This window comes from Danio rerio, chromosome 9, assembly GCF_052040795.2.
Source record: "Danio rerio strain M-AB ecotype USA chromosome 9, GRCz13ab, whole genome shotgun sequence".
NCBI classification, from domain to species: Eukaryota; Metazoa; Chordata; class Actinopteri; order Cypriniformes; family Danionidae; genus Danio; species Danio rerio.
In genome coordinates this window covers 43,488,249-43,504,830 of record NC_141029.1, presented here as the reverse complement: position 1 = coordinate 43,504,830, position 16,582 = coordinate 43,488,249, and the positions used below count along the sequence as shown (strand labels likewise).

At 37.2% G+C, this 16,582-nt stretch overlaps 1 protein-coding gene across 11 annotated transcripts in view; it reads right to left on the bottom strand.

Moving 5' to 3' along the window:
* Nucleotides 1-16,582, bottom strand: part of spegb (striated muscle enriched protein kinase b) — a 164,317-nt gene that overhangs the window by 37,924 nt on the left and 109,811 nt on the right. For all 11 annotated transcript variants that reach the window (XR_015499785.1, XR_015499786.1, XM_087268254.1 and 8 more), the window contains 11 exons: nt 16,380-16,555; nt 14,431-14,519; nt 14,154-14,329; nt 11,670-11,930; nt 7,971-8,129; nt 7,691-7,880; nt 6,118-6,347; nt 5,858-5,977; nt 5,043-5,147; nt 1,777-1,983; nt 1,559-1,682 (listed from right to left, as the gene is read on the bottom strand). Coding sequence is in view for 9 of the 11 variants with exons in the window: in XM_087268254.1 (XP_087124380.1) it covers nt 1,559-1,682; nt 1,777-1,983; nt 5,043-5,147; nt 5,858-5,977; nt 6,118-6,347; nt 7,691-7,880; nt 7,971-8,129; nt 11,670-11,930; nt 14,154-14,329; nt 14,431-14,519; nt 16,380-16,555 (1,837 nt within the window). In the remaining 2 variants the exon portion in view is untranslated. The remainder of the gene's footprint in view (nt 1-1,558; nt 1,683-1,776; nt 1,984-5,042; nt 5,148-5,857; nt 5,978-6,117; nt 6,348-7,690; nt 7,881-7,970; nt 8,130-11,669; nt 11,931-14,153; nt 14,330-14,430; nt 14,520-16,379; nt 16,556-16,582) is intronic.

Here is a 16,582-nt window from a genome sequence, read left to right as displayed (position 1 = left end):
TATGAATGTAAAATAGCAGCATGGACATTCTGCTTAACAAGGTTTTATGTTACACTTCATGCTATTATAGTAAGACGCTGAAGGCAATTCCATTGTGTAAGTTCATTAATTACACTGAAAAAGTTACTTTTGCTGTTTGTTTAAACTACTTATTTAAAATTAGTTGAAACAACACAATTCTTAAGGGTCTTTTGGCACAACTTAACTGTTTTACGTTAACTTAGTTTAAATAATCAATTTGTGTTGAGACAACATGAAGAAATTGTGTGTAACCCAGGACTTTTTACAGTGTACCATTCTTAGGTGAAATAAGGGTTTATTGTGCTCAAGTAGAGAGCAATGAATAAGAACACAATTTTCTTATAGCCCTAGCCTTGTGCTGTGTTCCCGTCATTTTTCTGACAAGTGCTTCAGCAATCTACATGCTTAAAATGGGGGATTCGTCTGCCGTTTGTTAAAGGAAGGATGACAAAAGACTATGTATGGGGCTTTGTCAGAGCTTGACATGAACTTTATCAGTACACAGTTCATTGATCAGTTTCTTCCTCCATTTCACAAGTGTAAGTAACTTAAGCGTGATTAAAATGGTCACCTCCGTGTTTTCTCTAGGTTGCAAATTATTTATTTAATTGTGTTTTGTTACTTGTAACTGCTTGTACTGTATCTGGTTAACTCTTTATATTCTCATATCGCATCTAAAACCATGTTGCAAACGCAACGCGTGCCGCTTTGTTTACGGATTTAAATGCATTTGTGAGCTCGCGATCCACTGCTGTGTGTTATTGCTATGGCCACCATCAGCTGTTCCTACACATGTGCGGTGGTTAAGTTTCAAAAACATTCAGCTTTTGTCACTGTGTGGATTAATACTGAATGTGTGTCATGGTTAAAAATAAAACAACATGCTGGCGTCTAACTGCATTGCTTTAAAGCACTCCTACATTGGGCTCACACACACACTCGGACTACTTCAACAATGTTGATAAGCCGTGATGGGCATTTCTCTCTGTCTCACGCTGAACGCAGTCGACCAATAACAATAGTCATCGGACCATTCAGCTCAGACTAGCATCACGCTAAGGAGTGGTTTGGGAACAAATGAATCGCTGAACGAATCAAATGGGAGTCATTGGGATAATTAGGTAAAACTAAATGCATATTAAAAGACAATGAACATTTTTTTGACCTTGCATGCATATCAGACTGTTTCAGACATCTAAAACAAAATATAATCTTTATAAATGCATAATAGGGGCTCTGATGTTTTCCCCTTGGGGTATTTTTGTTGCCTTTTTATTTTATTATTAGCAAATACCCAGTCATTGCTTCTTTGCCCCCACCCTCTACCATGACAGTGCAGGGATGTGTTAGTAAGAACTCAATAAGCGAGAAATGCAAATTATCTGGGGGAGGAGTTTTAAAAGTTTGAACAAATTAATTTTTGACACTTTAAAATATTATAAAATATATTTTTGTCACTTTAAAATATATTTATTCAACACCTTCATCAATAATCATCAGTTTAAAAATTAGTCAATGTAATTAAACTGCAAAATACCTCTTCCATGTGACCGATGCGTTGACGTGGTTGAGAGTGACTGTGATGCTCAAGGGCTGCTTCTCCACCATATACACGATATCTGGCTTGTCAATGATTACCGGAGCCTCCTGGACGTACGGACCTGCAGACAGAGAGATAAAAGCCAGTGTCCTGAAGTAACTCATACATCTCATTGACCCGTCTGACTGTGGCTGTCCTTGTCTGCTCAGCCGTACCTCTATCTAGCAGCTGCATTGGCTCGGTGGCAGGCGACGGCTTGCTAAAGGCCTTGCTGGTGATTGATAGCACCCTGAAGGCGTAGCGGACACCTTTAGACAGATTGCTGATGGTATAGGTGGTCTGTTTCAGGCAAGAAGCGATGATGGTCCACTGGATCGACCCCAGGGCCTGTTGCTGAATGGCATACATCAGGGAGCTGGGGTCTGGAAACATAAATACGATTTTTTGGAGTTAAGTTTTAATGCTAAACACACACATTCATCTATGCATTTTCTTTAGGCTTATTTATCAGGGGTCGCCACAGCGGAATGAACCGCCAACTATTCCAGCATATGTTTTACGCAGCGGATGCCCTCCCTGCTGCAACCCTGTACTGGGAAACCTAAACACACACAAACAAAAAGGACATCTAATCACTTTTATATTTTGCTGTGGATTTTTGATGACCTTATTGAACATCATTTTAATAATTAGAGAAATTCCAAATGATTTATCCCATATAGAAATCTGATATTTGGCAATAAATACAAATTAAGTATAAATGTATGACGTATTCATGTTCATATTTGGATTTCACATAAATAAAATGGGGCGACGCAGTGGCGTAGTGGGTAGCACGTTTGCCTCACAGCAAGAAGGTCGCTGGGTCGAACCTCGGCCGGCTCAGTTGGCATTTCTGTGTGGAGTTTGCATGTTCTCCCTGCGTTCGTGTGGGTTTCCTCCGGGTGCTCCGGTTTCCCCCACAGTCCAAAGACATGTGGTACAGGTGAATTGGGTAGGCTAAATTTTTCGTAGTGTATGAGTGTGTGTGTGTGTGTGTGTGTGTGTGTGTGTGTGTGTGTTTGTGTGTGTTTGTGTGTGTGTATGTTTCCCAGAGATGGGTTGTGGCTGGAAGGGCATCCACAGCGTAAAAAATTGCTGGATAAGTTGGCGGTTTATTCCGCTGTGGCGACCCTGGATTAATAAAGGGACTAAGCCCACAAGAAAATGAATGAATGAATAAATAAAATATCATATGAAACATATACTTTCATGCAAATATATGTTCCAATATATTACCTATGATTTTATATAATGTGTTCATATACTGTTTGTCCATATGTGTAATTCTATCTAATATATTTGTGCAAGTATGTACATATTTGTAATTCCAGTGTCTAAAAATGTATATGTAAATAAGCAATATGTAAATTAAACATAAATATATGGCATATAAGTTTATATTCACATTTCACATGAATAAAATGTCTTATTCCCAAAATATACTTCAAAATATGGCCACTTAATTTTTTTTTTACAACCATTGGAATCACAAATGTGTATATATGTTCAAATATATAAGCTATAATTTTATATAATGTGTTTATATATGTCAATGTATATTCTATTTAATATACAGTTGAAGTCAGAATTATTAGACCCATTGAATTATTAACGTTTGGGTACAAAATCAATCTGACATCATGTTGACGTCTTGTGCCTGCTGGGTGTTTAAGGCCATTTCAGTCATCATACAGTAAACATCCATCATCTTCTCATCAGTTACATGCATCTAAACAGTCTCTGGGTCAATGCGTGTAAAGACTTTGGACATCTTTCTGGACACTTTAAATACTTTTAAACAGTTTGCTGCAATTGTAAATTGCCCATCACTTGAGGTAGTTCATTATGATGCGATTTACCTTCTATGTGTGATTTGGTTGGACTCCCAGGACTGATTTTTCTAATCCCCATCGACAAGAAAAAATAAAGTAGTGACCGATACAGCACTAAAAATGTACTCAAGGGAAAGTAAAAGTACACATTTTTAAAACTACTCAGTAAATTACAATTCCTGAGAAAAACTACTTAATTACAGTAATTTGAGTATTTGTAATTGGTTACTTTACATCATTTACAGTGTAACTCAACTCTCAACTCAACTCAATTTATTTCTAGAGCACTTTCAACAAATGGGTACCAAAATGCTGTACATAAAACACATAAAAACACATGCAAATATACACAAAACCAAACCATGATTAAAAGCTAAAGAAAATAAAGACTCAAAAGATGGAGCTGTTCCTAAGGAAAGTGGAAGACCGTTCCAGAGTCTTGGAGCTGCTACTGAAAAAAGCTCTATCACCTCAACATTTTAAGTGTGATTGTGGAACTGTCAAATAGAGACGATCCTTAGAGCGAAGAGATCTCACAGGTTGGTGTATATTAATTAGCTCAGAAATATACTCTGGGGTCAGGCCATGGAGGGATTTAAAAACATACAGTAGTACTTTGTACTGAATTCTAAACTGGATTGGCAGCTAGTGTAGAGAAAACAGTACAGGTGTAATGTAAGACTGGCAGCTGCGTTCTGGACCAGCTGCAGTCGTGAGAGAGAGGCCTGACTCACACCCAGATACAATGCATTGCAAAAATCCAGACGAGAAGAGATGAAAGCATGAACTGCCCTCTCCAAGTCACTGAAAGAGAGGACAGACTTCAGCTTGGCATTATGTCTAAAATAGAACAAACTATTTTTGACAACCGCATTTATTTGCAGATCAAATTTAAGCTCAGAGTCAAAGATGACACCAAGACTTTTTACAGAGGAATGTATTTTTCCAGGAAGCAATGACAGATTGCCATTAGAATCCGAACCTTTTTAAACAAAAGCTATGAATTCGCACTTGTCGTAATTCAGTTGCAGAAAGTTATTTACTAACCAACACTTAACAATAGCCAAACAATTAAACAAAGCCTAAGGGGAGGATTGATGCCCAGATTTTTAGGTATGTGTTTTTAGTAAAATGTAAATCTTTGTTTTATTCTAATAAAGTCTTATAACAAAGAGTTTTTGCCTTAAAACAAGCCAATATAATCTGACAATTTGGTAAGCAAAATAATCTAGTTTTTGCTTTGAAATAAACTTATTTAGCTTACCTCATTGGAAATTTGCATTACCTCATTAAGGAAAACTCGCTTAATTTTGACATTTTATTTCTAAAAACAAGAAATGATTCTTGTTTCAAGAATTTTTAAATATTTGGACTAGAAATAAGAAAATATATATATATTTACAGTGTATGGGTCATGTGTCTGTTTTAATTTTCCCTAAAATATTTTAGGAGAAACATCTGAGACTCCATTAGAATAACTATTTTCTTTAGAAGCCAGTGACAAATAAAAACTTTTCTTTGGTGAACTACAAATGAGACAGACTACAGTACAAGACCAGTTTCCAATTTAACTGAAATATATTCATAAATAACATGTATAATAATACCAATGGACGGATCCAGTCTTTTGGGTTTCTTCCAGCTTAGCGTGATAGTCTTGCCAGTGATGGACTCAACGACTGGGGCACCATCTGGAGGGTCAGGAAGGATGTCTAAAACGGCAAAAGTGTCAGTCAGAATATTTAGTTGATGCCAGAGGAGTCTCTCATCACTTCTCACGCACGCATGCATATGCTTCAGCCTTAAAATAAATTGCTGTATTATTTTGAACAGTCTGGGATATGGAAAAGATCTGAAATAAGCCGTGGCTATAGGATGCCAAGCTAGCAGCTAAATTATCCTCTGAGAGATACTCAAAGAGAAATCCAAAACACACCTTTTGACCAAAGAATTTTGCATGATTACTGGGGAGGATTAAATTTTTTCCTACAGTTTATAACTGATGAATGTAATATCCATTATATTCCAAATTTTGAAGTCAAAATGATTAGCCCATAGAAAAAAAATCATACTTTGAAAAATTATTAAAAAGGAAAATAATATATTCATAACTGTATTTCGTTTTTCAAAGATTTTTCACAGTATGTCTGGTAATATTTTTTCTCCTGTAGAAACTCTTTTTTTTATTATATTTATTTTATTTGTTTTATTGTTTATTGTGAGATTTATTATGGGAAATAATATAGTACTCTTACTAATATGCCACATGTTATAAAATTTCTTGTGTGAATATTATGGCCATTAATTTTTTACATTTCCCAGTGATGATTACATATAAATCTTTTCTTTTTTTACTTTAAGTTGCTCTTTTTAAACACATATAAGCTGACATAACCAAAACTTATGAAGATATTAAACTCACCTGTCACGTAAAGATGAGAATAGCAGGTGGCCTTGCCCACTTTATTGGATATGACACACTTGTAAACCCCTCCGTGAGCATGACAAACACAGCGGACCACCAGGCTGTGAACATCTCTGACTGCAGAAGAGACAATAAAAATAACAAAGGTTTTATATTCCTGTTATTCTCCTTACCCAGGCTATTCATTTCCATAGGGGCTGCTTTCTGGAACGGCTCAGTACTGTAGGAGAATTGAATTATGGTTTTAGCTAACTTACACTGTGTCATCTTTCTGTCCTCCGTGCTGTCAATTCTCTTGCCATTGTGAAACCATGTTATGGTGGGGTACGGCAAGCCGGCCACTTTGCACCTGAGCACAGCCTCTCTGCCCTCCACTACATCCATATCATAAAGCGGCTTTACGAAGTCAGGCATGGTGAAACGCTCAATCTCATTTTCAGGAACTTCGGGTTCTTCGGGAATGGAAGGCATTTTTTCCAGCTTCGCTCTGGTAAAACAACAACATCCTCACGAATTAAAGAACATGACCATGTTGTAAAAAATGAAATTAATCATCTCAAAGCAATCTTAAAATTTATTTTCTTGCACAAAACCTTTTAATGCTTATGGACCCTTTTCACATTTCTGGGTTTCTCAGTAGCAGAAGTCGTCACAGTTGGGTAAACTTATAGCGCAGTGAATGAGTGAGTGCAACAAATCATTTTTTTAACAATCCTTTTTGCTGAAAGATTGAAATTTAAACTTTATGATGGTGTTATCAAGACTTTCAGAAAAGAAAAAAATGTGTGAGACTGATCACGGCAACCAGAAAGAGAAAATGGTCAAATTTACTGCCCTGTCTATAGACGCTGCATTAGAAACACCTCGCATAAGCGGCTATTAATACTTTTGTATTTTGATGCAAAAATGATAAGAGTACATGAACACATACAAATATACATATGTTTTAAAAAATCTAAATATTAAAAAGTTGCAAGGATTTAGGATGATGATGACCGTTAAATACATCATGACAGTCTTGTTAAAAGGGTCCATTGTAGTTCTTAGGATTTGGAATATGACCTAAATGACATTATGGCATTTTTGGAGAGGGTGCTCGCTGCAGAGCCATTTGAGCAGAGCTGAGCTCCAGCGAGGGGGAGCATGAGCTCTCGTTCTGCCTCCTGTAAGCTGTTTTAATGCGTACACCAACCCCACCCCTAACCCTACCCCCAGTGACATCACTCGTAGAAGTGCAAAAAAGGTGGAGCTCAAGCTCAAGCTCAAGCTCCCCCTCGCTGGAGCTCAGCTCGCCCAAATGGCTCTGCAGCGAGCACCACTTGCATTTTTGAGGGTTTGACAGCCACTATCGATTTTCAGTAATATGGATTTTCATCTGACTTTTCTGAAATTTTGTGATAAGATATCAATTCTGAGAAGAAAATGTGTGAATTAAACAAAAAATAAAATAAGTCAGGATTTTGAAAAAAAAAATACAATTTGATCAAGTATTAGAAATTCCAATGTTAAGTATTTTGTTGTTAGAAAAAAGTTTAAATCTCACAATTCTAAGTTTATACCTTGGAGTCTTATACAGTGCTCAGCAAATACAGTACACCCCTCACAAATCTCTTTTAAATTAATTTTTAATAGGAAGCTATGCAAGATTATATTTGTGCATATACAGTACATTAGATTAGTCAGTACTGAAGCCATATCTGGAGCTTATCTAACAAAATAACTTATGATAACAGTTCAAAATCTAGTACACCCACATTTATATGTTATAGAAAAATAATAAATACAAATTTAAAAAAAAGAGGAAAAATCAAGAGAAGCAAAAAGACATACATTTGAGAAGATATTGCTGGTCTGGGCTCCTGCACATAGAGCTCCGCTGCACATTCGTCTTCCCCGTGTGAGTTTCGCGCTGCAACCGTGTAGAGGCCCTCATCTTCATTACTAACATGAGAGATGATTAATGAGTGCCGTCCTCCTTCTTTTAAGATCCTGATATCTTCGTTTTCCTCGAGCGGACGATCTGTTTGAAGACATGAGTCATGACATACAAATGACCCAACCATCTTGATATTACTTTACAGTACAGCACTCTGGGGAATTAGACTCATACCGAAGTGGCTCCATATGACTTGAGGCGGCGGCGTCCCGCTGACCTTGCAGTCAAATCGTGCATTACGACCCTCGATAACTTCCAGCACATCCAGCTTACGAGTGAAAAGGGGCTCTATGGATGCTATGACTTTTAGCTTGGCACTGGAGGTCAGTTCCTCTGTAAATCACATGACATAAGAGGTAAACGAGACAGTTTAACAAGGGTCATGCAATCAGTGTTTATCATGTCATGAAACCTTTTGTCAAAAGAATTTATCGACATGATGTTACTGCAACATGAAATAGCTTAGTTCACACTAAAGTATTTCTCTCAAAAACAGGGATAGTTTATTCTGTCATTTACAGACGTTACTCACTTTGTTCCATATATAGTTTGAAAAATGTCTAGGTGTCAATGCATGCTGTTTGAGACCACACTGACTTTCACAAAGTGTACACTACTTGACAAAATTCTTATCACCTATCCAAGTTTTAGGAACAACAAATACTAACGTGACCTCTTGTTGATCATTTGGTATCAGAAGTGGCTTATACGAAAGGCAAAGGCCTCTAGATTATGATTATTTTACCAAAATACAATATGATCATGTCTTGTTTTTTAATTATTTAACTAGGACAGTAAGGTCTGACTTTGCTTAGACAAAAGTCTTGTCACTTAACAGAAATAATGTACAGTATAGACTCCCAGAGTTCATCAAGCTTTGGAGTCATCTTCAATGCCTCCTCCTCCATCTTACCCCAGACATGCTCAATATTGTTTATGTCTGGTGACTGGGCTGGCCAATCCTACAATACCTTGACCTTCTTCGCTTTCAGGAACTTTGATGTGGAGGCTGAAGTATGAGAAGGAGCACTATCCTGCTGAAGAATTTTCCCACACCTGTAGTTTGTAATGTAATGGGCAGCACAAATGTCTTGATACCTCAGGCTGTTGATGTTGCCATCCACTCTGCAGATCTCCTGCATGCCCCATACTGAAAGCAACCCCAAACCATGAATTTTCCTTCACCAAACTTGACTGTAGCTGTGAGAATCTTGGGTCCATGCGGGTTCCAATAGGTCTTCTGCAGTATTTGTAATTATTGGGATGCAGTTCAACAGATGATTCATCAGAAAAATCTACCTTCTGCCACTTTTCCACATGATCAGCTAGAAGTCAAGTTACTATTTCGTGCTCTTACAACTGGGATCGACGACAAGACTTTTGTCAGGTAGTTTACACAACCAGATGAAATATTCCTCAAAATGTTTGTTTGTGAGTGTTCAGCAGAAGAACGTCAGTCATGCAGGATTTAAACAACATGACAGTGATTCATTTTCATCTTTCTGAAACTTTAGAGGACAACAGCCTATTCTGAAGTGTGCTGCTCAAACTGTGAAGGTCAGCCTGAAAATACATTTTAGACGATTGTTTCCAATGCTAAAGGCTTAGTTCATCTAAAAATGTAAATTATGTTAATAATTTCTCACCCTTACGTCATTTCACTCCCCTGAGACCTTTGTTCATCTTTGGAACACAAATTAAGATATTTTAAGATGAAATGCTGGAGCTCTCTTATCCTCAATAGACAGCAATGTTTCAAGACATTCAAAGTCCAGAAAAGGAACCAAAAGCAGTGTCTAAATAGTTCATGTGACTTTAGTAGTTCGACTGTAATAATCATATAAAGCTCAAAGATCCCTTTTGTGCTCCAAAAAACTGTACAACAGGGTTTCCACACTTTCATGGACACCAGATTCAAGGACTTTTTAAAGCACCATTAATTTTAAATCAAGCACCATTGTAATATATGTAGCGCCATGAAGGTCTTTACTGTACTTAACATTTTACTTAATGTTGCACTTAATGTTTACATTAAATATTAGTAATTTTTTTTAAATGTAAGATTTTAAACAGTCATGTTCGAAGAACTTTAATAAAATTAGTTGAATTTAATACTGGTAATATTCAAACGCTATGCCTATTCAAATTTAAGATCTTTAAAATAAGATTTTTTTCAGTTTTTCATTCTTTTTTGAGGGAGGCGCAGTACAATTTATACCATGAACAAATTTTATTTCAAATTTAATTCAAGCACCTATGTTAGTTTTAAAGTCCTTTCCAGTCCTTGAATTCATGTCTGAAATTCAAATACTTCCAAGAAGCATGGGAACCCTGGTACAAACATCTTTACTTGCCATTGTCTCCCGCATCAGATTCGATTGTGCATTCACTACGAACAAAAAACAAACTTGTGTCACGCTTATGGCTCTAATGCCAATAATGTAATGCCCATAGTAAATGTGCACCCTGACGCAAGAGAAAATATATAGGGAGTCATATTTACAGTTTCTGCCGCACAAAAGTATTCTTGGAGCTTCGTATGATAACAGTTGATCTGCTAAAATCACATGAGAGGTTTTGACAGTAGCCTTGTCTCATTTCCGACGCAGACTTCAAAGGTGAGCCCTTCGAAGTCCACACAAGCCAAACCGAGCATTTGGAAATGAGACGATGTAGCATACAGAGGACAGATCTTGTCACCAGGCAACCATAACAGCTGACGTTAATAAGCAGTAATAATATTTGAAATGACTTTTTTTAAAGTGATTTTAAAACTTATTTGAAGCAGTCTGAAGGCAAAGCAAAGTTTACGGAAGCTGGAAATATAATTCCTTTGATCCATACATGTACACATAAAAATGAAAACTGTTTATAAAATCACTTTTTAGTATGACATGTTATACTCTTTTTGTTTTTTAATATGTGTTTAAATATCAAATTAAAATAAAACCCAATTTAAACATTTAATTTGAAGTTTTCTTTTAAAAGTATCCTGCCGTTATCAGGGCACAATGAATCTTGGGACGTTCGACGGCGCAAAGGATCCACAGGTTGTGTCTTTCATTACCTGGGAAACAAAGGATGCATTTTGAGGCTGCATTTGAAGGAGCCTTCAAATTAAAAAAAAAAAATTAGACGCGCTGTGATGCCATAACGCACTTCGAATGCATCCTTCGGAGGATTCAGCCTCTGAAATGAGACACAGCTAATGTAACTTTCAAGAGGATCCGAGAGCTCTCTGATTTCATCTAAAATATCTTCATTTGTGTTCCGAAAATGAAGGAAGGTCTCAGTGGATTGGAACAACAAGAGTGATTAACTAATAACAGGGTGAACTAACAGTAAAATAATATGCAGAGTTGTAGGTCAGGGGTTCCCAAACTTTTCAGCCCGCGACCCCCAAAATGACAATGCCAGTGACTCGTGACCCCCAATATTCTCTGAGGTGGTGGTTATAAATACAGAAACCTTGTATGCAATGACGCACACACACACACCAATAGACCCAAGTCTATTCTTTGTTTTTTTTTTTTTATGTATGTCAGTGCTGTAAATGGGCTAGAAAGTTTAACCTGGTGTTACAAAATGTGACAGTATTGCTGTGCCTTCAGTATAATGTAATTACCCGAGAAGTCGCAATCCAATAGAACTAGTAACTATAAGCTACTATAGTAACTATATAGTTGTTAGTAACTATAAACGACTATTCTTTCTCTTCAGTAGGTTATTGATAAAATACAGTAAGTCTTAAGGTTTAATAAAAATTAATTGATTTTTGAAAATCACCAGGCGACCCCCCTTCATTGTCCCGCGACCCCTCGCTGGGTCCCGACCCCCACTTGACTGATATTGAAGTAATTTGTGGACTGATACCTTTAGCTGTGCTCAGTTTGCAGGTGTACGTTCCACTGTCATCCTCATGTACAGAGTTTAGAAGCAGCCTGCACCTTTTCCCATCAAAATGCATCTTGCAGTTCAACAAAGCAGGCTGGATGAGTTTCCCATCTGACAGCCAGTCAACATCTGTGTCCTGCGGGCCGATCACATGACACTCAAACAGAGCGGTCTCCCCTGCCTTCACCATCACGTCCCTCACTGGCCGAATGATGGCCAGACCTGGCTCTACTGGACGAGCTGGAGGGAAACAAAATTAAGGGTTAACCAAAGAGTGATGTAGGATAAAAAACAAATGAGGAAATACAGAGAAGATTAAAGTCTTTGTATGTGTTTAATCTGCTGAAGATATAGGAAACATGGTCTGCTAATAGCTTGTGTTGTACAGCAGAGCTGAAATATTAGACGAAAACGCTAATACGCTGTCTGTCAGCATAATCCGTTCATGGCTCAGTATGGATTAGCTTACAATTGTACCCAGAATTCAAAACTGCCTGATCTGAGACTCTATATTTTGCCTCTTTCAGACATTTAAAACTAAAACATGTTTCAATTTCTTTCAAGAGTTCGCTCTTAGCTGATGATTGATTATTAAACGTGTTTGGCATGCTGTCCCGGGAAACAGCTCTGAGCTCATAAGATCCTCGAGCCCAGCGTTCACTCTTGTTGCAGGGCGAGAGGGGAGCTCAGGTAGATCTTGAGAACTCCCCTTCTGTTGTAGCAAATGAACAAATAGGGATTGCTATGATGAGATAGCTACTTACTAGGAGCATGTCTATGGTGCCGATTTGGATTAGCCAATTAATTTAAGATGCATGTTTTTGGATGGTGGGAGGAAACCGGGGGCCCTGGGAGAACCCATGCGCGCACGGGGAGAACATGTAAACTTCACACAGAAACATTGAATGGGTTGGTAAGGACTTGTGTAATCAGTTGTGTTCTTGCTGTGAGGCAACAGTGCTAACCACTGGGCCACCATGCCACCCATTTAGAAAAGGAGAAGGAGTAGGGGCAGAAGGGGGGATTTTCAAAACGAAGATGGCTGTTGTACGGAACTTAAGTTATTTATGGTGACTTAAGAATTGTCTGATTGGTGAATCATGAATTGGATAATGCAGGACCAGCTGTGTTCAATCATAAGCACATGATCCTCTCGATATAAGTTTATAAATAAACTTCCCCTAAAATGCAACTTAAGGTCTATATTATTAGCCCCCTTAAGGAATTAATATTTATTTTTGATTGGCTACAGAGCAAATCAATGTTGTTAAGTGACTTTCCTATTTAACCTAATTAACATAGAAAACCTTTAAATCTTCCAAAATAACTAAAATAGTTTGCACTCATTAAAAAAGAACAAGAACAAAACAATGAAGCAATTAGAAATTAGTTATTAAAACTTTGTGTTTAAAAATATGAGAAAAAAAAACACTTATAACAATAAACAGCACTTGGTAAATATTTTTTTATTAGTGGGGCTGATATTTTTGACTAATATTTCAACTGTTCACAGCTATGGAATAAAATTAAGAGAGCACTTGAAAATTCTCAGTTTCTCTGGACTTAGTAGATTTTTTAGGTTAAATTTAAAAGGTTCAGAAAAATGTTTAGAAATAATTTTGATTGTTATTCCACCAAATGAATCAAAGAAAGTGTGGAAAGTTGGTCAATTCATGCACTCAACGGTCGAAGCTTTCATATCTCTGATAAATGCACAGTTTATAGTGCATCATTTTGAAGGCAACTTTGGTCTCTATAATATTTCATGCGTAAGATTGCTTTAACCACCACAAACTATAGATGACAAACCATAGATGTCTAGCCATTCATTCATTCATTATTTAGCTATTTAGCTATTCATTCATTTTCCTTCTGCTTAGTCTCTTATTTTTCAGGGGTCACCAAAGCAGAATGAATCGCCAACTATTCCAGCATGTTTTACTCAGCGGATGACCTTCCAGCCACAACCCAGTACTGGCAAACACCCATACACTCTCACATTCACACACACACTCATACATTATGGCCAATTTAGTTTATTCAATTATTATTATTATTATAGTGCATGTCTTTGGACTGTGGGGGAACCGGAGCACCCGGAGAGAACGGGGAGAACATGCAAACTCCACACAGAAATGCCAACTGACCCAGCCAAGGCTCGAACCAGCGACTTTCTTGCTCTAAAACGACAACGCTATGCACTGTGCCACCACCTATAATTTATTACCTAATGTATTAATATTTTATTACTATTACTATATTAGTTTACTACTTTGCCTTTACAGTGATATACAGTGTTGATTAATAAAATAATATACAGTTTAACGTTTAAAATCTAAAATAAAATATTTTTAGGTAAAAAAAAGATTAAAAGTGACTTAAGTTTGTAATATATTACATTTATCACGCATATGATTAACTATAAACCACCACAAACCATGCATGACAAGCTGAGGCCTTTACCTTTCACCTCCAGTTTGCCTTCACATTGCTTAGTTCCATATTCATTGATGATCTTGCAGGTGTAAACACCGGTGTCTGACCTCTGTGCTGATTTAATTATCATTTCAAAGTTGCCCTCCTCTGTCTCTTGGACGATATGCCGTGTTCCGGTTTTAATGGTCACTCTGTCTCTCAGCCTGTTATGGAAATGAGCATACAGTCAATGCTGTTTTAATATATATGAAAGAGTTATTTGGTCTAAACAAACAATTGTAAAGATACAAAGTGATAAACATACCAGTAAAGCATAGGTTTAGGTTGTCCGGTCACTAGAACAGACATGGTCACCTCCTGACCCTCTATTACGCTTTGGTCTCCAATAACAGCCTGTTATTTTTGGTAAATGTATAGAGGGTCATTTTTATAATATACAAACAAAATGCAGGTCAATGTGACTTACTTTTTATGCACAAAAATATAGAGAAGATTAATTAACAACAGTTTTCCAACAGTAAAACACACTCGAATAAGCCTTCAATGTTGACCAGTTTATTCCATTCATTTGTGTTTCTTACACCAATTTAAGCAAATTTTAGATTTTTGAGTTTAATGATTGCATATGAATGAAAGAACAAGCAGGCAAATGCACTGCCAGTTAAAGGAATAATCATCATTTTAGGCTGTGCTTGGTAGTTTGGTTCGCTTAGTTTTTTTCATGCAAAGCAAAAACAAAATTATACATTTAGTTGCTTTGTGTTCACATAATTCATTTTAAATAACATGAAAACACAAAATAATAGGCTTGTTCATTCATTTATTCATTCATTTTCTTTTCGGTTTAGTCCCTTTATTTATCTGAGGTTGCCACAGCAGAATGAACCGCCAACTTATCCAGCACATGTTTTAGGCAGCGGTTGCCCTTGCAGCCGTAACCCATCACTGGGAAAATAATGAGCTTTTATTTTGTACATTTTGTGATAGAATTAACAAAACATCCAAAGCAGTGCTGTGTTCTGTGCTAAACATGTTTGCTGCATCTGCATTAATGTTTGTAGTAACGTATGTAAAATTGCATCAATGTAAGAACATATCAAATTTGTAAAGGGGCCAGATAGGGAAGTGCTGACTGGAGCACTCATAGTAAACTTAAAATAGCGAGTACAGAATAACTTTTTTTATTATTATCCTTTTCATTATTTTTCTGGAATAACTAACTTTTTAAATGACTATATTGTGAAATATATTGTTACCGTGAAATTCATTTACTCATACAGTGAAATAGAATTAGGGCATAATGGTTGTTCAGTGGTTAGCACTGTCGCCTTACAGCAAGGTCACTGGTTCAAGTCCCGGCTAGACCACTTGGCATTTCTGTGTGAAGTTTGCATGTTCTACCCATGTTGGCATGGGTTTCCTCGGGGAATAAACTAAATTGCCCATAGTGTATGTGTTTGAATGAGTGTGTATGGGTGTTTCCCAGTGCTAGGTTGCGGCTGGAAGGTAATCCACTGCGTAAAACATATGCTGGAATAGTTGGTGGTTCATTCCGCTGTGGTGACCTCCAAAAATAGAGTAAGCCAAAGGAAAATGAATGAATGAATGAAATAGAATTTTGGTCAAACTGTCCACCTTACTTTGGTTTTTGTTGTTTACATATTTCAGTTGAACCGCACCACAGTTTGTTTGGAATGGGACAAATGCCCAAGCTTTCAGAGATTTTGATCTGCTCTTTTTGTTGCACATTAAGGTTCAGATGGCATTACTCACACTAATTCAACTGAAAAACAATAACAAAGCAATCACAAAAGAGTTTGTTTTAATCAAACCAAATCTGCCAAGTGTGAACACATCCTTAGCTTATTCAAAATACATAAATTAAATGTTTCATTAAATGAAAATGTCATTCTTTATAGAGCAGGGGTGTCCAAACTCGGTCCTGGAGGGCTGGTGTCCTGCAGATTTTAGCTCCAACCTTACTCAACACACCTGCAGGAATGTTTGTAGAAAGCTTAGTAAGAGCTTGATTAGCTAGCCCAGGTGTGTCTGATTAGGGTTTCAAGTAAACTTTGCAGGACATCGGCCCTCCAGGACCGAGCTTGGACACCCCTGTTATTTAGGATATATTCTGGAATCAAGGCTCAACTTCAACATGAAGTTTCTTTACTGGGAATATAATGTGTTTGTAAAACTGGTCAATGATAGATTCTAAAATATTATTTTTAACACGTTTGTTTTTTTCTTAAATACCAGAAAGGCTGGAGGCTCCTTAAATCGAGTGTCCACGATCTTTCTTGGCTCCGGTCCCCTGTAGGAGGAGAAGTCCATGCTCTCTTCCAGTGGACTGAGATACTCCTCATCAGATGTGATGGGACTGCTGACATCCATAGGGACACCAAGGTTACCACGATGGTCCTGACTGGGCTCTGTGACAAAAAAAAAAAAAAACAGAG